The sequence below is a fragment of the Colossoma macropomum genome, unplaced genomic scaffold (assembly GCF_904425465.1).
Source record: "Colossoma macropomum unplaced genomic scaffold, Colossoma_macropomum, whole genome shotgun sequence".
Lineage (NCBI taxonomy): Eukaryota > Metazoa > Chordata > Actinopteri > Characiformes > Serrasalmidae > Colossoma > Colossoma macropomum.
Window position 1 is genome coordinate 21,628,158 of NW_023494799.1, and position 24,510 is coordinate 21,652,667.

General features: G+C 36.6%; 1 protein-coding gene across 1 annotated transcript in view; it reads right to left on the reverse strand.

The window, feature by feature from the left end:
- mapk8ip1b (mitogen-activated protein kinase 8 interacting protein 1b) overlaps nt 1–15,284 on the reverse strand; it is an 85,769-nt gene extending 70,485 nt beyond the window's left edge. The window contains exon 1 of the mRNA XM_036587203.1: nt 15,145–15,284. Within this exon, the coding sequence (XP_036443096.1) occupies nt 15,145–15,248 (104 nt within the window). The 5' untranslated portion in view covers nt 15,249–15,284. The remainder of the gene's footprint in view (nt 1–15,144) is intronic.
- Nucleotides 15,285–24,510: the final 9,226 nt, after the last annotated feature.

Genomic DNA, 24,510 nt, shown 5'->3' on the forward strand with positions numbered 1-24,510 from the left:
CCGTCTCTCTCCTTCACTCTCTCTCCCTCTCCTTATCGCTGCCTCTCTTTCTCTGTCTCTCTGCTTCTCCTCTCTCGCTCTTCTCTCTCCCTCTCCCTCTCCTTCTCTCTCTCTCTCTCTCCCTCTCCTTCTCTTTTTCTGTCACCTTCTCTCTCGCTCTGTCTCTTTCCCTCTCCCTCTCCTTCTCTCTCTCTCTCTCTCTCAGTAATCACGTGGAGGATGTTTTATAGTGCAGTCATTTAGGAGAAGTGGAGCAGGCAGCATGTGTTCGACTGAAGAAGAAGAGACAGAGCAGCGTTCATATTCTATTAACCTATTCACTGCCGCGAGAGAGACAGAGAGAGAGACAGACAGACAGACAGACAGACAGAAAGGAATGTGTGTAAAGTGTATGATGCTCTAAAATGGCATTATATTGATTGAAACTGATATTTGCTGAAAGTGTTAAAGATTTGAATGAAACAGTTATTTATAGGCTTTGTTTCTGAATAAACAGATAAAACGGACTCAGATGACACAGATGACTGATACCAAATAGGTTTTTCTTTTTATCTCTCTGATCATGAAAAAAGAGCAGCTCAGAGCTGAGGGTCTGTGGGCAGGTGTTGAGTGGACAGTAATGGGACTTTGTCAGAATTTGTATTATAAAGTGTTTATAAACACTGTTAGAACAGGCTATTGAGAACAGGTCAGTAAAACAGTAAACCAGCCAAGACAATCCAAACTGCAAATACACATTCCCAACAGACCTGATCTGACGTTAATAATTCAGCATGCAGGTCTAATCAAAAGCATTTCAGAAACATTTCATCATTTACTTTAATACTGCTCTTCTCCACTAAGCAGCTTTATTTGCAATGAACACATATGACTGAGGTTCTGTCTTTGTGCTGCTTTTGTTCCAAACATAAACAAATGAATGAATGAATAAGCTTAAATCTCTTTGTCCATATGGTTCTCTTTTCCCTGTGGCTACGCTACCATATACATCCTCACTCTGCGGCCCACTAAGAGAACATCAGCCAATCAGAACACAGAGCATGCTGCTGCCACGCAGAATCACCACCGGACACAGAAAGCAGTGTGTGCTGATCAGACACACAGTAAAGGAAGATCTACAGATCCCAACTCCAATATGTCACTATAAATGTGCTGTGTCGTTCTCTACAATGCACCAAAACAAAAAAAATTTAAATCGGTGGAATTCCCCTTTAATAAACTAAGGACAGTGAGCTAATCTTACAGACATTTCACAAAGAATTTGAGGCTCTTCATGGGTTCAGCTGAGTTCAAACCTGTGTGTTTTAATGTAAATATGATATTTACACTGAACAAAATCATTAAACGACTCCCCTTCTGGCCACTAGGGCGCGTCTGTCTTGTTTCAGTCTTTGCTCCAGTCACTTTCATAGACCCTGAAACAGGACAGGCGCACCCAAGTGGCCAGAACGGGAGTCGTTTCCTTTCTTCTTGACTGCATCATATACACAGACTAGGCATGTGCTCATATACATGGCTAATGTTACAATAATTATCACAATATTGTATTAAAGGGCCCATATCCTACATTTTTCTTGCCTTTTATTTTTTCCCCCAGAAATCCACTTTAAACATTTGTGTGGTTTTATGTACCAAAAACAGTCATGATTCACTTTTCTGACCTCTCTTTAACCCTCAGAATTGGAGAAATGTTTTGTTAGTGTGCCTTTAAAGGTGCAGTGTGTAAGATTTGAGGGGGATCTATTAGCAGAAATGGAATAGAATATACAAAACCATGTTTTCATTAGTGTATAATCACCCGTAACTATGCATCGTTGTGTTTTCATTATCTTGGAATGAGCCCTTCATATCTACATAGGGAGCGGCTCCTCTTCCAACAGAGGCCACCATGTTGCCCAGGGGCTGGATTCACGAAAGTGTCTTAAGAAAGAAAGTCTTCTTAAATGTGTTTTTTCTTAACTTCATTTCGTATTGGATTAAAATCACAGACCTCGTTGGTAATCAATTAAACTACAGCACATCCACATGTAATATTAATCCCCCTCTAATAAGGCTAATAATGGCTTGTTCTAATTAGACTGTTTTGCTCAGTTTCTTTTGAAATGGCACCAAAAGCAATCTCTCACTGTACTGTAAATGATAACTAGTCAGAAAGCACATTCACTGAAATTAAACTTAGTGTTTACTAGTGCTTATATATTCATATTAGGGCCTGGTCTATGTGTAAAGTGCACAAACTAGAACTCAAAATGCCAAAAAAAAACTATCCGACAACACAGACGCTGCTCGTTTATCTACCTATCAATACTGCCAAAACTGAAAATGCTAATCAGCTCTGCTCATTGTCAATCAATCAACCTTTATTTAACCTCGGAAAACATTGAGGGTGACCCTCGTTTACAATGCTGCTGAGTTTTTACAGGGAAAAGGGATTGATAATGTGTAAGTAAATGTCAAATAATAAAAGTACATTTAATAAAAAAAATGACGCAAATCAGGTAAGTATAAAAAAATGATACATTAATAACAAAAATACACAAAATAAACAGTAGAAAATATAAAACAATAATTAAAGCGGAACTAAAATGCAAAAGATAATCAAATCAAGGAAAGATAAATAAAATAAAAAAGGAGGATAAGATAAAAAAAGAAAACTAAAATTAATTAAAATGACTGAAGTAATAATAAAACAATCATAATTAAAACAAGAATAAGACTATGAATAATAAACAAACAAATAAATAAATAAAAATAATCTATATTCTATATCTATATAATCTATATAGTTATTAATTTCATCTGTTGTAACCTGTGCCCTCTATTGATATTAAAACATCATATTCAAAGCCTAATGTCGTATCTCTCAGAAATCTGACACATCTCCTGGTACACATATGCAAGTTGTTCATTCATTGTAATTCTCAGTCTTTCCTCCAGATCGAACAGCAGGGGATGCAAATTTTCTCCCCTGCAGAAATCCAGCACAACAGCTTCATTTCACACTTATCCACTATCTGTTCCCTATAGAGCCCGACAGCCCCCTCGCAGTGCTCTCACATCATCATGCCTGCGGTGCATGGAGCGCCTCATGCCTGTTTCTCAGTCTGGCACTGCATCTACACTGTTTTGCATACCAAAATCCTTTTTAATGCACGAATAAGAGTGAAAACAACTATTTTGATCCCCCATTCAACGTTTTTACACATAGGCTACCAATGTATTGATCGTTCTTGAAAGAATCTGCAAAGTGAGCAAATATCAAAACCAGCAGAATGTGGAGTGTAATCTGTTCTCTGAGAGGCTTAGTGGGCCTAATAACTTCATTTCCATTCACACTCTGTTAGTCTGTGTGAGGGGAATGTTTACAGTGCTTCTTGAAAGATTTATTTTGGTATCTTTTGGCATTAAAACTTTACAGTAGGAGGAAAAAAAAACATATTTAACTTTTTTATTTATATGTCAATGACACCACACTTTCTTCCTTTGTAATTTCAGGCCATTTCTTTTGGTCTATTCATTATGAAATTCACAAACAATGTAAAGGGCAACAGGCATAATTCAGCTATACATGTATAGCTATATGTTCCAGTATTTTGACAACATGTACAAAAGACAACACTGCAACACTCTGTTTTAGCCAATGTATCCTTGTCACTATATGTACATATACAACTACAGGCACTATTAGGTCCTCTGTAGTATATGCATAAGAAGAATGGTTCAGTAACATACTGTCAAATATACATAATAAAATTAATACCGAACTTTATTTATATAGCGCCTTTCATACATTAAAAATGCAGCTCAAAGTGCTTTACAATACAAACTAAAAATAACAGAGGAAGAAGAGAAAAAAAGTTGATCAAAAAATAAAATAAACAAATAATAAAAAATGCAACAAATAAAAGTAATAACAGAAATGGTGATACAGTGATAATATTATAATTAAAATACACAAGATAAAAGTGTAAATAAAAATTCAATAAAAGTACAATTAACAAGAAAATAAAGGTTAAACTGGTTGCTAAATCTACTGAGCTAATGTCATCTATGAAGTATATTTTGGGGTAAAAATACTATTTTTATTCGTGTCCCACACCTGTGATCATCAAACGTATAAAAAAAATTGCACTCGATTTCAAAATTTCATCTTCTTACTTGTAACTGCACTGTATAAATGTTAAATGAAAACATTACTACATGAATATTGTTGTTGATCTGTCATTGAGTGCATTCGAGTTATTGAGCGCGTTTACATGCACTTAATAATCCGATAACTGCGGTGAATCAGATTTTGCCAGTAATCTGATCAACATGTTTTCATGCTCTTGAGTAATCAGATAACAGGAAAACTTCAGGTCTACCTGAGTCAGACAGTAATCAGATTTCTGCTTTACAATCAGCCAATAAACTCACAGAATAAGACGTGACATAAACGTAACGTAAAACCCAAAGTTGATGCTGTGGCCTTTTTTTAAACATTGCACCACTTTGCCCGAAAATATGAAAATGCATCATCAAGAAGATGAAAAATATTTAAATCCTTTAAGATTTAAATCGTTGAGCATGTATTTGGTTTCAGCGTCGCTCCAAAAGTGTTTTGCTGCATCTTGCTGCAACGCTGCTCACTTATTTCCAGTACTGCCGTCTGTTTTCGCACATGGGCAGACTGAGAAATCCGATCCCCGATTGAAATCTGATTACTGAGCTAAAATCCCGCTCTCTTTATCAGATTACTTAATCAGATTTCTAGACCTTACTCCGATCTAAAAAATCAGAGTGTACTGTTTACATGACCATGCGAATAATCAGACAACTGCAGAAATCAGGTTATGATCAGATTATTAAGTACATGTAAACACGTGTGCTTGATTATAAATGTCATGGGGTGGATGGAGCGACACAATGAAATGAAATATTTAAGGTGGACAGAGAGGGTCTGTAATGAGGCTGTTTGCTGTTGCTCTTTGAGGGAAACTGGGGGAAATTCCTGTGGGAATCGGCGGAGCTCCTGTTTGATGTTGCAGCATAAAACCCCCTCAAACACTCTCTGTTCAGCACTATTCCTCATCAGTTCAGTCAGCAGTCTGCACTTCTCCTTCCTCTGGTTCTTATTTGTATCTCTGTTCTTTCTAAATCAGAAACACTGAACATCCACTGGCAGATAGAGGATGATCAGACAAGCTTCTGTCCAGATCTGCTCAGTGTGCTGCGTCTGGTTGTTCGTGATGTTGTTAATGAGGAGGTTCAGCTGTGATGGAGTGAAGTGTGAACATGAAGAGTGTGCAGTCTGTTTTTTCTGAAGGGCTCAGTGGTTTATTTTATGCTGTATTGGGCTGTGGGTGGACTGAATTGCAAATCCTTAAGGTGATAGTTCAGCATGAAAATAGGACTTCTGTTATTTTTAGTGATGCACGGAAATGAAAATTTCTGCCCAAAAACAGAAACCAAAAATTTGCTGTTTTATTTATACTCATTACTTTATGTATTTATACTACATTAACATAAAAACTACAAGGTAATACAGAAAATAAAAAGTTTCATGCCATATTAGCCATGTTTACACGTGGCTTGATAATCCATTAATAATCCAACTAATAGCTCATTCAGAATATGTCCATGTTTACACTTCAATTAGAATAGTCTAGTCCGATTGAGGTCATTCGGAATACAGTTTCTATCTAATTAAACAAGGTGGGTAATCCTGTAAATCCTGAAGAATAATAATCATGTAAACGCCTGTATCTGATTACATTCCCAATCGGAAAGTTTAAGTATGTTCTGCATGTGTGCGTCACTGCCTGGATCAGATTACTCATGTGCATGTAAACAAAGATTTTCCATCAGAGTGTTGAGTAGAGTGAGCATGTAAATACCTCAGTCTTAATCTATAATTGGAATGTATTCAATCAGATTGGCAATAATCTTTGCATGTAAACACAGCCACTACTATAGATCCATTCATAACTATTTTGAATGTAAAGTTTTGGTAAAGAATAACAGCTGTTGTATTGTGTAAAACACATTTATATTCCTCAATTAAAGGTGGTATCACTCATAATACCACATGTATATCATAAAAAAGATGGTCTGTAATGCATTTTGGAAAGAAACTTATATTATTATTCTATTATTGATAAAGTCTGCTTTTAACAGGACAAAACTGAGCTGACAATCAATAAAAACAGCTTGCATAAAATAATTATACTTAAATGACTACAGTATGCAGCTACAGAAGGTTCAAAATTCAATGTCCTCAACAACAGATAGCATGTTCATCCAAGGCAATGAGCAAAACCTTTCTCAGTTGAAGTGTCCCTAGTTACTGTTCAAGTTGTGCGGTGCAGCACTGCCTCATTATTTTGACAGAATTTCTGATTTTGTAACGTTTTTGTATTTCTTCCAACTACAATACCCAGCATGCACTACACAAATACATCACACACCAAAGGGAATCCCTGAGGTCAAGAAAAACTGACTGCTAGCCTAGCCACTGATCTAGAGGTGGAAAAAACATGAAGAAGCAAATGCTAAAGCTAAAGCAAATTAACAGTGGACTGCATAGCCCAGGGGTCGTCAACATGAGGCTCTTTTACTGCCCTGTTGCAGCTTCACAGCAGAATTAGATTTATACGTAAAAATAAAATAATCTTCCTTTGCAGTAAAATAAAGCACTGCTGATCGTTCAACACAGTTTTAACAATAGATGATCTTAAACACTGGAGTTACTGTAGAACTGCTAATTCACCCTTTAACCCAGACTGCTGGTCACCATAGCAACACACACAACAATCTCGCCTAGCTAGTGCCTAATGAAAAGACAAAGAGATAGATTTAAGATTAACATCGATAATTTGGAGATGAATGGACTTATTTGCATTTATAATCACTCCAGCTGGTTTCCTGATACATTTAATCTGCAATGAGAAACTGTAAAACACTAAAAAGTCACAAGGCTGAAGTCAGTTTCTCATTCACCAGCTTCTTGTTTGAATTTTCCCGTTCCACCTTAAATGGTACCTGAGGTGCCAGAATGTAACTGCTGCACCATTTAAGGTGGATGGTGAATGAAAAGTTGACTACAGCCTCGTTACTACAGCCTCATTCAAAGTCGAACGTTGAGAGACATTTTACAAGAAACTGTTCTACTTTTGTGGAAAACTTTCCTGCTAGCGATGTGAGAAAAGCAGCTCATACTGAGACATATTTACAGCCAAGATGGTAAAATGTTACTTCAATAAAATGGACATAAAGTGTTGTGGCTCCCAAGGTGGTTTGATTGTTGTTGAAAGTACAAAATGGCTCTTCTTAACATTTGGGTTGCGACCCTTTGCATAGTGGATTACAACATTTCCAACAGGCTGAAGACTGAAGGTTCAGTTTCTCATCCAGCCAGAAATGCAACTGTTATACACATACACATAATAATAAGTCAATAACAATCCTTGAATTAGACTCCTAATGCTTAATTCCCCTACTACTATACTACACACTGGTTTTTGTTATTTACAGGCTCTCTGTAACTGGTCTTTTTTATGATGAAAAGAGTATTGTGATGGAATTTATCACAATAACAATAACATCGTCATATTGCCCACCCCCAGTCTCTAATATAGTTTATATGATCACTGTTAGGCCTGTCAGCTGACCATTACATGTCATGTAAATAACTGTGATTAACAATTGAAGTGTCTTTTTTTTGTTCATCACAAGCAACTATTAAAATCCTGAAGTGGCCAAATTGGCTGATCAGCCATTTCACTTCCTAGCTATGTCTGAGTGTACTGTTGAAACGATGCGCTATATTGTTGTAATACAGTTAGACAGAATAACGTGTAGAGTCGAGCAAAGCTCAATTTTTCTTGAGAGTGAAAATATCAGCAAAAAAACACTCATTTTGCTAGTATGCATGCTAGCATAGCTAGCACAGCATAGCTAACAAATAAACAAACATTACTTAGTGCTGCCTTCTAAACATGTTAGAGCATCTATGTTTTTTTTTTGTTTTCGTGAGTTCCACGATGTCTCAATGCATTAATGTAATGATTTTTTAAATAAAATGTAATTTTTATGAACAAAAATCACATACTGCTTGCTGCAGCATAAAATTAAATGAATAATGACTCTAACAGCTGTGAAAAATATTGTGGTTAGCTTAAGTAATTGTGATCATCTCAAATAATTGCAACCATTTAAAATAACTGTGCTTAATTAATTATGTAATAATTGTGACAGGCCTAATCACTGTCAAAGAAAATCCCAAAATCCCCCAAAAAATGGACATATGTGGTGGACAGCAACAATACAAGGCAACAAAGCCAAGGTGTTTACATTAATCTTACATTTAAACTGTAGAAACATATACAAGATGCAAAAATGTAGGTGTGATGCTCCTTGCCCTGAAATCCCCCACCTGCCCACCCCAGTGCTGACTAATACACAATCACAACAGCATCAGTAGAGCAAAGACCAGCAGACAGATTACACTAACATCATCTCACAAAGGAACACAAACACTAATACAGAGCACACAGAGGAGGAGGGGAGTTCTGCATTATTCACTGCTGTGTGGCTTTAGAGTAAAGATGGTGAGTACAGGCTTAGAAATCAATTCTTCAGTCAGAAGTGATTGTAAGTAAGAATGAAGCATTGATCTCCTGAAAGAAACCACAGCGCTGTCCTGTTTATCGCTGCTCTGAAATTACAATGGAACTGCAAACGTTATGGATATTTACAGGCACTGAATGACCTCAAAAGGCCTTAAAAAGTGGGTTAAAAAAAGCAGCATGGACACTCAGCACTGAATTGGAAAAAAAAGAAAAGTGTGGGGCATGAAGCCTCTCTTCTTTGTCCCTCTATATCCAACCATCATTATTTTTAGCCTGCAGAGCTATGGTTCTGCCAAAATTTAAATCTACTTAGTCCCTCACCTACCCACCTCCCCACACCTCAAACGTGGTTGATAAGCCATATTTGGTGTCTAATGTTTGCTACTTTAGTTTTGCACTTGAGCTACACAGCTAAAGCTAACAAATAATGGAAGCTTATACAGCACCAATTAACATGGTGCTAACTGTAGGCCTAAATCATCACACTTGCTTCAAACGGTGTGTAGTTCAGAATCTCTAATAGACTTTATTAAGTGGTTTCTGACACTGTATGACACATACACATATGTATCTATAAACATGAACTATAGTACATTAGCTAAGCTAACAACAGCAGTATCCATCTTGAAACCTGAATTTTGGCTCTATTTTGTCCTTTTTAATAAATAACAGAATGTGACAATTTAAGCCTGCAGTTTGCACAGTGCTAATTTGTGGAGTAGTTTTCATTACTTGTTAGCTACATTAGCCTGATGCACCAGGGCTAAAACTAAAGCAAATACTTAACACACCCAACATGTGTTCCCTTTTTTAGGTTTTGCTGATGTAGCTAACAAGTAATGGTAGCTTATGTACACCATCACATACTGTTTTCTAAAAATTATTAGCATGAATTCATAAATCAGAGTTCAGGCTGGTTGCTGCTGCTGCTTTTAGCTATGAGAGGTACATGTTTATACATACATACAGTGTCAGAAACCACATAATCAAGCTTTTTCGAGATGTGTTTGGATTGCTTGATGGTATTTAATAAGAGCTCTCCTCTTATTGGACACATTAGGCTTCTTACATCCTAAGGCTCATTGTTTAATTACTACATAGACTATAATGCAAACTTGACTGAGCTATTCTTTTAGAAATGTGTAATAAAAGTTTAGATCAGCAGTTCCTGCCTATTTAAGGAGTTTAATTGAGAAGTACAGGTTTATGAAATATAGTCTAGTTTAAAATTTAAAAAGGATATTTGATTACCTGACTGTTTCAAAGGAAACTGAGAATGTTTCTAAAAATACAGAAGGAAGGAACTGGGGCTGGTGCATGCCCAAATTAGAGAGTCTTAAAATTGTAAGACTTCAAATTGTTTGTTTATGTTGTTATTATTCATAAACAGCAGAGTCAGCTTAGGTGCCTAAACTGAATTGCAAACAAAATCAGGGTCGGAAATCAGGTAAATAAAATCCCCAATCAGATAGCCAGCCTGCTTATAGACACAATCAGGTGTACAAAATGCTTATAGACACAATTAGGTGTATAAAAACCTCCTAGATACAATTAGGTGTATATACAGTTATAGATATATACAGCTGTAGATACAGTTAAGCGTAAAACTCTTATATATACAATTAGGCATGTGAAAGTCTTATAGATACTTTTAGATGTATAAAACATAGATACTCTTAGGTGTATATGCAGTTATAGATATATACAGTTATAGATAAAAGTTTTATAAATACAATTAGGCTTATATAACATAGATACAATTAGGAATATAAAAGTCTTATAGATACAATTAGGCATATATACAGTTATTGATATATACAGTTATAGATACAGTTAGGCGTATAAAATTCTTATAGATACAATTAAGCATATAAAACTCTTATAGATACAGTTAGGCGTATAAAACACTTAGAGATACAATTAGGCAAATAAAACCCTTATACACACCCTTATAGACACAATTAGGCATATAAAACCTTTATAGATGCCACTAGACGTATAAAACTCTTAAGAGATACAACAGTTAGCTGTACAAAACACTTAGAGATACAAATAAGCGTATAAAACCCTTATAGACACAATTAGGTGTATAAAACCCTTACAGACACAGTTAGGAGTATAAAATTCTTATAGATACAGTTGGCCATATAAAATCCTTATAGACACAACCGTTACAGACACACACTTATAGGCACAATTAGATGTATAAAACCTTTATAGACATAATTAGGCATACAAAACTCTTATAAACACAATTAGGCATGGGCAATTGGACAATATAATATTGCTACTGCAGTAAATTATGTCACGATACACTTTCCTTTCATGGCTATCGTTCAAAGTCTTCTAAAATTTGCCCCATTGTAGGGAGATCGCAAGTTCAAACCCTGACAATGTTAGAACTCCATAAGAGCATGATGGAAGTCATCGTCGTAGGGAAACAGTACAGCAGTGGCAGCGTAGAATGTAGAGGACCCACATTTTTTCATTATATTTAAGATATTTCCCTAACGATTCTACAGAATTTGTCGTTTGTTTGGTGGAGCATTTTACAGAGAGGAGCGAATTTGACAACACCTACTTTAAGAGAAGCTACTGATGCTGATGTCTGAGCACTGGATGGGCAAACAGTATGAATTTAGAGAAGGTAAAAAGCTGTACAGGAATTGGAGAGAGAATATGCTGTTGCTTGTAAATAAAACAAAAACCAGTGATGGGGGAGCAGGTGTCTACAGACTTTTGTTAGTTAGCATTAGGCAGATGAGCCAGTAACACTTTTCCACACAGTAAACGTTAACATCAGTGATATTACTGCTCAAACACTGAAGTACACTATGTGTCCAAAAGTCTGTAGACACCTGCTCCCCCAGCGTTTCTTCTGTAATGAAGGGTATTAATAGTGAGCCTCTGGGAAGGCTTTACACTAGATGCTGGAACATGGCTGTAGGGATTTGATTGTGCATTAGTGAGATCAGGTACTGATGTTGGATGGTCAGTTCTGGATCACTCCAACACATCCCAAAGGTACTGGATGGATCCATCACTTCAGAGAACGCAGTTCCACTGCTCCACAACCCAATGCTGGGGGGCTTTATACCCCTCTAGCCCACACTTGGCACTGGTGACTTTAGGCTCATGTGCAGCTGCTCCAGAGCATCCCATTCTATTGGTGAGTGCAAGTCATCCTCAAAGAAAAACTTGTGTCTCTAGTCAAGCTCTCTCTTCTTTGAAAATGGAAGTTACTCCACAAAAAGGATCATGCCTCTTTAAGAAAAATTAAGTAAATACTTTAATAAGAATGTTAATAAGAGAGTCCTCCATATCAGAGACATTATAAAGGACTCTGTCTACACTCTTATTTGTTAACATCACTTTAATATTTTCCTACTAGTTTCAAGTTTATTTGTCATTTGCACAACATGTCAGGACATTCATGCATTGAAATGATGAGGCACAGGTACAGGAAGTAAACAAAGTAAAAATACAAAGAAATATACTAAAACTCAAATATATTAAATATACACAAAATATAGAGACAGGAGGGACCTATGTAAGAAAAAACTCTGCTATGTACAAATATGTTTAAATAATAATTATATTAATTACTATGATGAGTTCTGCTGCTTTGAATGCTGAATATGATGCTGTGTATATTTGTACTGCACTCACAGTTTTTTTCCAGTATAGTAGTACTTCAGTGTGTGTAGCATATGTGATGGAACTTGTTCTTATTGCTGTGCATAAAAACAAGGCCATTCAGCTCGAGCGACCCTGCAGAGATACTGTATATAAAAGGAGCTGAGCAGATGCCCGGCTTTGGGTGGACGCCAGAGCTCGGAGCGCGCTGAAACAAGACCTTCTGCATAGATTTACAGCAAGACTGCAGGCTCAGACACTACAGAGGAAATTAATATTGTGTTTTAATACGACCGTTTGATCCTGGTGCATAATTGCTCACAGAAATATCCTGCAGTTGGAATTTACGTACATCCACTCTGATGTGCAAGACATGTTTGGAACATTTCTTATTCATTTTTAGCCTAAATCCTGCTGTAGTAGGTCATTCTGCTATTACATGAAAGCATCAGCACTGTAGTTCAGCTTCGGCTGCATAAACATAAACCAATTCACACTAAGTCTCTTCTTACGTCCCCTCAAAGTGGCCCTGCAAAACCACAGAGCACTTCAGTGCACTTTGAGTAGAGCAACCATGAATAGCGGCAATCAATGTGTTCTAAATTTAAAAAGAAAAAGGTAACACGAAATCCATCATTTAATGTTATTCTTGGCTGTGTTTTGATTTTAGAGTTATTTAGTCCCCAGATACTTGTGGATAAAATCAGCATATGAAAAAACACATTTATACAGACACAGAGCTGGACAATATGGCAAAAACATAATATCATAATACTTCAGGAAGTATATACGTAATATGCCATTTTTTTCTGACACCTAATAAATTGTAAAAGAGAAAGTAGCGCCATGTTCAAAAGTACTATGAAAAACTATAAATACAATGATTTATATTCATCATTTCACACACTGAGCTGCACTAAATCCAATAAAATAGGACTAATAATCTTTTTGCAATCAAGCACTCAGTTGGGAAGTGTTTTTAAGTACTGACAATATGCATTATATGCACAGAAAAGCATATTGTGACAATGTTATGTAATTTATCATAATAACAATACTGTCATAGTGCCGAGCCCTACATACACACCTATGACCTCCGTACAACCACTGAATTTTATATTACAGTGCTAACTCACTAACAACCCAGTACTGTTTAAACTGAGGAGCTGACGACATATTTTCTTAGCTAGAACTGATCTTATGAGCTAGCTAACAGGCTAAAAAACAGCTAACATGCTGAACAGCTCCTCCATTAATGTCACAGGCTGTGAATTAAAGTACTAACTAGAATTCACTGTAAAACTGCAATATATAAATAGTAAAAATATAAAAAAGTAAGTAAATTGCCTTATATGCTTCAAATGTTTTAGTCAGATCTGCTTCAAGCAGCCCAGACTGAATCTCCAGCTCCCTCCTTCATATGTGCATGATTCTACTGCACTGATTCAAAGTCAGAGCTGAAACACAATTGGGAGTTTTAACTGACTTTAGACTTCAGACTAAAATCCTTTTCCTCTGAGTGACCCTATACTTAATTATGTTTATTTTATTAAAACAAACGATTGAACGTTATATTTTGTCACTACCAAAACAATCATAACGCTACCCAAACTTTACCAAATGTTTCAGCAGTGACTGTTTCGGTAGTGACAATTTTAGCTCTTTTTGAGCTGAACTCAAAAACGCAGCCAGTACATGACGAGCAAACACAGCTTTGAACAGCTGTACACACATAAAATCATATTTTTTTTTTTTATTAAAACACTAAAAAGTATTGAACTGCAGAAAATGTGATAATTCTTAATGTTCCACACTGATTTTCAGACTTTGGGACACATTTACTTCAAAACAATGGGATCTAACTGTTCACCATGTGGCCATGAGGGACAGGGATACAGCCTCACTTCCTCCTCTAAAGTGCAGGGGCATGACTAAAACAAGGTTCTGCCCACAGACTAAAATTGTGTTTCGGTAGTGACATGAACATTTTTTTAATTTAAAAATTTTACTTACAATAAATCTAAATCTTTTAACTCCAAAACAAATAAAAAAGATCTAGAAAATATATAAATAAATATAAATAAAACGTAAATATTATTTTCACAAGTGTAAATTTAGGGGTTATGGTTTGGGACAGACACCTCCCGATAAAAAGTACCCCAAAAATTATGATGTTGTATATATTTAGTATATATGTTTTGTATATTTTTATACATTTGTATATATTACTATCTCTTTTAATGCCTTGGATTTTAAATATGTCATAACATAATCCTTGTAAAAGGCCAAGATCTGAATACTTTGTTTTTTTAAGTTTCAGTTTGAACTAATCCATTAGAATGGTCTATATATTTCTGTTTTAAAAATGTTTTAACAGTCTACATGTATATCAAGTGCTGCCTTTGGCTCTATAGCTGAGATGCCACTTTTCTTGGACGTCAAGCTCTTTATAAATTTGCCTCCAATAATACTAGAGTTGCAGTGAATATGAGGATGCATTAGTCTAATTAGAACATGTTAAACATTAACACCTGTCCTAACCATGCACAAGCTCTATTCTCCTCACTGTTGGGTTACAGTCCGAAAGCAGAAAAGCCACAATTGTTCACAGTTTTCATGTTTTCTGTATGAGGGTCCATCTACTAAGCTGAGCATCTCATACCGAAAAAAAAGCACTTTTTCTTTTAAACTTCATTCCCTAAAGCAGATGAAGCAGAGACACACCCATGCAGCCTGCAACGTGCTCACACAAACATCTCAGATCTCCTCAGCCCCGTTTTCTTAGAGCCGTCTCTTATCAGGGTGCATCGCTATCAACAAGCATCAGCTGCAGCTCGGTTGCAATGGCAGCCAGTGAGCTGAGACTCACACGCCCAGCAGCAGCACTGTGAGCTCTTACCTGCAGCCGGCCGGGGAGTCGAGCCGCAACCCGCGGGCTTTAGGAGCAGCTGCCGCGGGCTTCCTCCGCTCTCTCTCCGCCATCCCTTCCCTCTTTCCATTCATCTGGCTCAGCAGCTGCTCCGGAGGGGCGAAGGAAAAGTGGGAGCGGGAGAGGGAGAGGACTCAAGCCGAAGGGAGGGGCTGCTGTCTCGGCTACCGCTCACTTCCAAGGCGCTCGCTGTAATATGGAACGCCGTCGGTGCCAAAACGTGAACATAGCGCCTACGTGATACGCATATTATTAATGAACAACCATACGAGTTTATTGTGAACCATAAAAATAATAATAATAATAATAATAATAATAATATATATATATATATATATATATATATATATATATATATATATATATATATCACTATGGAATGCAATTAAAGAGTAATTACACCTTAATGCTGTGTTTCATTTTGCATTGAAGACTCGCTTGGTGATAATAAACGTCATCTTGTTTGAATTTTAACACTTGTTTTTTTTTAACTGTTAACCCTTCTATTTAACCCCATTCAATGTTTAACCCCATTCAATGTTTAATGTCTCTAAATAAATGACTCACAGAATTTTTTGCTTAATATTTAATGACTTTTCTTATTGTAATGCAGACAACTGGGTAAACATAATAAAAAACAACACATTTTTATGCAACATCTGTGTTCTTTGGGATCAGTTTGACCCCAGGCTGTTTTAGCTGTATAAAACCTGAGAAAGATCAATTTTTACATGCATTTGTTTTGGTTGTTTTGGGTGACATTGAGGTCACTTGCAATGAGGTCACAGGCAATTTTCTTCAAAATCTTCAAAAAATGTCCCTTTGCTTTAGGGCCCTAACCTAATATAACCACACTTTTAACATAACTAACCTAACCTAACCTAACATGACAACATCTTTAACATACCTAACCTGATATAACCACGCCTGTAACACATCTCACCTAATGTAACATCACCTGTAACACACTTGACCTGACTTAACCACACCTGTAACATAACTAACTTAACATAACCACACCTGTAACATACCTAGCCTAATATAAACACACAATAGGTTATAAAGCAATTTCAACAATTTTTCACATTTTCTGTCTTAATAAATCATTAAGATGCAAGCCAAGTCTTTCAGAGTAGCCCTAGAGATTTATTCACAGTGGTGGTGACAGGAACCAGATGTCGAACCCTAAAAGCTCCCTCACAGAAAGGTATTACATGAAATGGTTATGAATACACTGCCTGGTGTCTAAGACACTGTTTTACAATATTTTGTACTAAAATGTAATTTTAACTCCATTCATGGTAGAGGGATACATTAAGTGTGTTGTGAGGCAAAATACTCCTCAAAAACATATTTTTTTCAGATTTATCACTATTTTCCTATCATTAACATTCCATATATAAACTCAGAAGTAACGTGTAGGTTCACTGGGGGTTTTGGATAGTAAATAAAATGTCTACATTTGTGTTGTAGCCATGGCGACCCCTGGTTCCTATCACCACCACTATAAAGAAATCTGAAATATTTCACACCAAGCTACTGTATACTGTAATACTGTATCTAAAGCCAATCTTCAGCCAAGCTAGTCCTTTGGCCTATTTATAGCATGTATTGATTCAGAGAGCAGAGAGATAATCTCTGTATCTGTAATCGGCTGTAACGTCTTGAAAATGGTTACAATTAACATTTGAGTTTAGTGATTGTATATGTGGCATGAAAGTCTGATTCATTATTATTGATGTGTGTATGAGGTAATCCTGTGGAGTCTGTGTGAATAAATAAATCATGGCCTGTGCAGAAGGAAGGGTGTGGTGAAGTAGCACAATGACAAAAAAGCAGCCCACCCCCAATAAAGCACACACACCACTCACACACACACTGCTTGGTCTTTCTGCATTTATCTTCAAAAATATGGACCTCTTTTGTACTATGCAAAAGTCATTTATTTAATTTCCAGTCAAACCAGTCAAGTACAAGTTATTATTTTTTCAGAAGATATTTGTGAGAAGATTTGATATATAACCCACTTGCATTAGGGAGGAAAAGGTCAAAGTGAAAAACAGGAGTTTCCAAAACTGGAGTTCAAACGCTGATTACAAGCTACAGAGAAAATGCTTCTCTTCAGCTGCCATTCACTCCTCTGTTGATGCCATGTTCTCAAATTCTCGCTGGCATGCAATGAACCTTGGGATATGCTCTCTGAAGCATATCTGAAGGCAATTCAACTTTTCTGAATTGGGACAAGCCAAAGTTTTGACTGAGAATTCAGCCAGTTTAATGCTAACACATCTCAGCAGTCAAAGGAATTCTTTTTATTGACTTTTTATAAGTGTGGTATTTCAATCTGATACTTTTTATAATGATGCCAGCAATGGTTAACAGTGACTGTTAGATCTGGACCTTCAGGTCAGACAATAAATGTAAAAACACCTTTACAGTAATGCTAAATTTTGCTAGCGCCTTTATAGGATTTCTAATAGTATGTTAGCACTAAGCTAACACTAGTGCATGTGAACATTTTATACCCGTCCTACACTCAGGGTTCTTTAGTAAAGGAAATGGTTATGTTTAGAGCCATGAGTACTATACAAGACCATTTCATGCTTAAATGGTTCTTTCGATGGTGAAATTGCTCTTCAGATTGATGGAGAATGTGTTGTAAATGGTTCTCTATAACACCGAAAAGAGTTCTGCTGTCATTGCAATGTCAAGCTTAAAACAGTAGAAGAATAATTTTTTACTACATAGAATCAAAAATGGTTTTATATAGAACCATTTATAACACATTCCCCTTTAATCCAGAGAACGATTTCATCATCAAAAGAGCAGTTTAAGTATATAAAACTCATGGCTCTGAATAAAACCATTTTCTTTACTAAAGAGCCCTTGAAGAATCATCTTTTTAGAGGTATTGATTGAACGTGGACATTTAAAGCTTGTAAAAGTCATTCCATATGTTTTGTTTAAAGCTTGTAACAGACATTATCATATATCTGAGCTTGTATGTATCAGTTTCACATTCACTCTTTCAGTAAAGAGTTCTGACAAAGCGCTGCCGTCACTGTTTTACATTCCTAACAACTAACCAGAACCTGCTTAGACTACGGCTTGTGTTCACAGTCAGTTATCTAGAACTTCCAGAAGGACTATATTGACGATTCTGGAACCACCCTTTGCAAATCAAAGCGTGATTGGTTGATTCCTCTGTCACTTCCTAACTATGGTGGTAATTAACCTAACGAGCAAGGTCTTCAGATCAGCTCCTGAAGTCCTAACCAATGGGAGAGCAGCTCAGCTGTGTCTACCTAGATACTATGGACAGAAGAATCCTGATGGGGCAATTTTCTGTTTTGAGTTTAACTATTTTTACTCTAAAAGCTGCACTATATAAAATTTGGTGATTTGGAGACTCTGGTGAAAATGTGTTATGTGTGGAAGAGCATTTTCTAGCATGGGCTGTGCTTCGGTCCCCTTCCCCGACTGGATGAATCTGATGATTGAAAGAGAATTCAAAGACATCTCAGTCTAAACTTGGTGAAGAACACGTCTTCTGAGGATGTGAGTGAATTATCTACTATTGTCATCATATCTTCATCATTACAATGTTGGTTTTGAGATCATTTGAGGCCTAAACATCGAGCCAGACCTTCTTTTTCAGCCTGTGTGTGTGTGACGTTAATACATAACGATGTACAACGTGGTGTGAAAAACTTGACTTTTAAATGATTATGTCAGGCTTGCAGCAGCACATGCTCCCCATATTTTAGCCTGTTTTAACAAAAACTTACATAATGCAGCTTTGACAGTGAAATAAGAGTATTACTGCAAAACTTGCAGAGCTTAAATGCAAGTAGCATGACAATTCAACTAAATACAAATGAATTAAACATTGCAGACGTGTATTATTTTTACTCCCAGAATCAGGCCTAGAAGATTTCGCACTGAAAGCCAGAGTTAAGGGTATCAGAGATGTTTTAAATAAGTGGTGATGAATTAGTTATTAAGCAAATAACCTGAGCATGAATCCACATTCATTAGTGAATCATTTTGGCACAGAGTAATAATCAGTAGAGATTTGTTTTAGGATGCTCTGAATTGTGAATGAACTGATGCTGCCTGTTACATAAAACAGTGGCCTCTGTGGATTTACACCATTTAAAAGCTTTCATTGCATAACTGGATTGACCGAGTAACATCACAGAACTGTACAAAACTAACAACATTTTAGCCTTTTCGCTTGTTGTCACCTATTGCATTAACATTATGTAAGGAAAACAAACAAACAAATTCTCTCTCAGTCTGCTCTGACCTTCTGTCCGTTTCCTGTCTCAGCGGGACGTACAGAGCATTAGCATTAGCAGGGCAGCTGTCTGTGAGCCTGAGCTGCTTGGTAGCTGGGTCTGATCCAGGAGGTCTCTCAAAGCGTGAGAACAAAACATGATTGGTTGATTCCTCTGGCACTTCCTATTTAATCCTAATTTCTCACAGACAGGTTTACATCCGGCTGGCGAATTAAATTCAAGCAAATTACTGAAATGTCACAAAAATTATGCAGATTAGGCTGAATTTCCATCATCGCTGAACACACTCGTAAAGACACATATGGAGAGAAATCTGTAATGTTCAGCAGCTTCTCGTTGATGTTTTGTTTATGGCTTTAGTTTGCATGGTAAGAGCTCGGAGACAGAATGCAGAACCACTCAGAAAATTTCAGCTGCAGGCACTGTGTGTTGTTTCACTGTCTGATATCACTCAATAGTCCGATCATAATTGGATTTCTGCAGTTATCTGATTATTCAAATTGTCATGTAAACGGCACACTCAGATTTCTTAGATCAGAATAAGGTCGAGAAATCTGATTAAGGAAATTTGGTAAAGAGGCTCAGTTATCAGATTTTTTAGTGCATGTAAACTCTTACTCCGATTCCTTTCTGATTTCTCAGCCTGTGCCTGTAGGAAAACAGAGGGTGGTTCCGGAAATAAGCGAGCAGCGTTGCACAAGATGCAGCAAAACACTTTTGGAGCGACGCTGAAACTACTGTACATGCTTGGCGAAATGAAGGATTTAAAAATTCAATGATGTATGTTCATTTTTTTAGGTAAAGTGACGTGATTTTTTTAAAAAAGCTGCAGCATGAAGTTTTACATTACATTTACATCACGTCTTATTCTGTGAGTTTATTGGCTGGTTGCAAAGCAGAAATCCAATTACTGCCTGACTCATGTAGACCTGGCGTTTCCCCATTATCTGATTATTCAAGAGCATGTAAACACATTGATCAGATTACTGACAAAATCTGATTTTCTGCAGCTGTTGGATTATTAACATTTATAGTATCAATTAAAATTGTCAATTTCTGTAAAAAAAATGATAATAACAATAAAATGGAGATACAAAGTTCATTTCAACAGCAATGATGTGTAAAAATTTGGGGATCCCATGTTTTGTTGATTTTCAAAGTGAAACACAGAGAAATTATGGTGCTTTTTTTGTATTTTTGATTTTTTTCTGAAAATTTTCATTGTAATTTCTAGTAAGTGCCGGACAGAAACACAGTGAGGAACATCATTGCTGTTTAAAGCCTATTGCACTTACTCAACAGATCATTTAGAGATGACCTTTCACCTCAGAAGACCAGGCGGTCATTTCTTCACCAAACCACTGCGGGACTTCTGTCACGACCGGGGTCAAAGGTCAGCACCGATCCAGCCCTGCCCTTAAACGTCTAGCAGCGAAATGAGATGGAGAAATAGCACTTACATAATGACTAAATACATGCCAGTACACTTGCACTATATTGAACATATTAAAAGCACCCATGACACCAAAAATACATAAATATAACTGCAGGAAATAATAGGCTATTAGACATTATTTGAGAATTAATAATTTGGGTTACATAACTTTTTTTTTACTACTGTTCAAAGTACACATGAGCGGTTTATTAAGGGATCCATATCCAAAAATTTTCCTTATAATTAATTTTTTTCCTTGAGGTCCACTTATGACGTACGTAAACGGTACATTTTGAAATTTAAACAGTGTTTACATATAATATCAAACTCCTTTAATGCAAAAACATAAGGAAATCCAATTTTCCATGATATAGACTTTAAACTTAGGTTGCATGTCTAATTTTGTTTGTTATTTTTTGCGTCATTGTCAGAGCGTGGGGCCAGGGGACCACCAAAGACACTTGTGACCAAGGGCCTCATGAGACCATGATATGTCCCTGAGCATGTATTATTAATCTGTTTTATATGACCTCTGCTGTTGTTCAGGATCCATTACATGAGCCGTGTATGCATGCTTCAGCACCTGCCAATAAACAGCACCAAAATAGCGCTTTATGAAAAGCGAATTCAGGAATGGGATGCTATATTCAACAAGAGGTGCTAAAAACAAACCAAAAAAAAACCTTTTCTTTAATGTAAAAATGGAGATTTATGTAAGGTACCTCACGGCTTAAAGAAGGTTATGATTCTATTGCTCTAAGAGCAGTTGAATAGCTTTGTGGGTAACTCTACCACAGGGATAGGGGAGTAGCTAGGTAGCGCGCTACTTTTTGTAGCTAAATACAAATTTTTGTAGCTAATAGATGTAGCTGCTACAGTTTTATGAATTGTAGCTGGAGTGAATATAAATGCAGACAAGTCCATTCGTCTCTTATCAATGTTCATGTTAAATATTTCTCTTTGCCATTTCGTTAGCTATGAGCTAGGCAAGACTGTTTTCTGTGTCACTGTGTGACCAGCAGTCTGTGCGCTAATCTTCAGCATTAAAGGGTGAATTAGCAGTTATACATTAACTCCAGCGTTTAAGACCATTTATTGTTAAAACTGTGTTGAACGTTCAGCAGAGCTTTATTTTACTGCAAAGGAGGATTATTTTTTATTTTTACCTAAAAATCTAGTTCTGCTGTGGAGCTGCAACAGGGCAGTAAAAGAGCGGCGTGTTGCTGACCCCTGGCTTAGCTAAAGCGGAAAAAACCTTTTCGTAATAGACTATTACTAATAGTACTGTGCAGAGCCAGTGGTGGTGCACTGAAAACTGTTGTGTAACACAAGCTTTGCAATTGTGTCAGCTGTAAAGGCCATTCTTGGAGTTCTTTACGAAGAATTTTTGAAAACCTGATGAAATGGGTTTAAATATGTGTTTAAAACTTTAAAAATGTCTTCTAACATCTTCATTTGTTGTGTACACCAAACTGCAGGTGTTGCATTTGTAGAGGATTTTTTGGAGTCCATTGTGTGCGCTGCCTTTCAATACGGTGGGCTTTACATACATATCGTTGCTGATTGGGTAACACCCATCAAACGAGAGAAAGGCACCTTCAAGCTCACTGCACTATATTTTGAAAAATCATGTTGTTCAACCTGGAAACCGTAGGAAAACAGCGCAAAACATTTTGAGATTGAAAAGCCCCAGGTATGGGGAAAAAGCATACTGTTTTTCAACCAATCAAATTGTGTGGGTGGAGCTAACTGTTGTATAGAGATTTTTTGATGATTTTGAAGGATTCTCTGTATACCTTAAGGTAGAAAAGCACACAAAAATGACTGGACATTCCAACGAGACAATGAGAGATGCCCGCTCATCCTGTGAGTCAGTCTTTTTGAGCACAATCACTTCATTTAAAACCCACCAAACCTAATGGGACCAGCCGTTCCCAGCCTGTGCACTTGATGCCCTGTGGTCTTCATTTGCACACGCCCCCTAACACCACAAAGCCTTCCTTCCTACAAGGAATCCAGGTGATTTTTCAAAATGTCAGCATAATTAAACAGTTAAGATGTAAACAGAGTCATTCAGAGTGGTTTGGTGTGAAATGCTCCGTTCTAGAGAAACTTCAGTCAGAAGTCAGAATTGTTCACAGTGGTGGTGATAGGAACCAGACGTCCACCTCTAAAAGCTCCCTCACAGAAAGTTATTACATGAAATGGGTATAACTAAACTGCTACACAACTCTTTTTTCGATTTGATCTGCTGATCTGAGACTTTTACACAAACTGATGCAGCTTGAGAACATGCTGTCATTAAAGCGAAAGAGGGACACAATACCAAATAATAAGAAATTCTGAAATTCATACTGAAATTTCAAAGATTCTACAGTTGTTTCACTGATAATATCATTTGTAATGAAAAACTTTTTGTTAAAGAAAAAAATTATGCACAATTGAAACATTTTCACAAGCGCTCTCAGACTTTTGGACCTCCACTGTATACAGTTAAAATACAGAATACTGCAAAAGCGTTCCATACACTTATACAAAGTGTTTTTTTTCTGTTTTTACAGCAGGAATACCAGATAAAGCACTTAATGTCACATCATTTTGATTAGCCCATTTCTCAGCATGTTTTGTTCATTATTTTGGAAAAACCTATTTTCTTTGTTTTCATTCTGCCCGTTTTAGATAAGCACACATTCAACTTTAAAAGCCAAGACACATTCAAGCAATTCAAACGTTTGTGTTAGACCTTTGCTGCCCCTTACTGGACAGTACTGGTGATTTCAGTGTTTACTTTGAACTGATATTCGAAAAAGCACCTCAGAGCAGCGAAACTCACAGCTGCTCTGTGAAAATCAACTCTGACAGTGTTTTACTGAGGAACACGAGTCTTAAAGCAACACATGCAGGGTGCTGTGAAGCAAAATAGTCCCCAAAGAAAACTTATAATTTCAGGTTTTCTACTATTTTCCCATCATTAACATTCCACATAAAACTCAGAAGACACGTGTAGTTTCACTGGGGGTTTTGGATAGTAAATAAAATGGCTATATTTGTGTTGCAGTCATGGCAACCCGTATCACCACCAAAGAAATCTGAACCATTTCACACCAAACCACTCTGAATGACTCTGTTTACATCTCACACACTCAATAATGCAGAAAACTGGTTAAAGCGCATTGTTTTAAATTCTATTCAGATGTTATTTTTGCTCTTATTTATATACTCAAAAAAAAAAGGTTCTTCAGGGGTTCTTTAGTAAAACAATTGGTTCTATACAGAACCATGAACACTCCAAGAACCCTTTGCATGATGAAACGGTTCTTCAGATTGATGGTGCTAAAGATGGTGCTATATAGAACCTTTTTGAAAAGGGTTCTTCTATTGTTACAATGTCAAGCTTGCAACAGTAGCAGAACCCTTTGTGGTGCTATATAGAACCATATACAGCACATTCTCTACCATAAATCATGCAAAGAGTTCTTTGAGTGTTCATGGTTCTATATAGAATCATTTTCCTTACTAAAAAACCCCTAAAAACCATCTTTTTAAGTGTGTATGTAAAGCACTTCCGACGGTATTTCTGTATGAAATTTGTTATACATA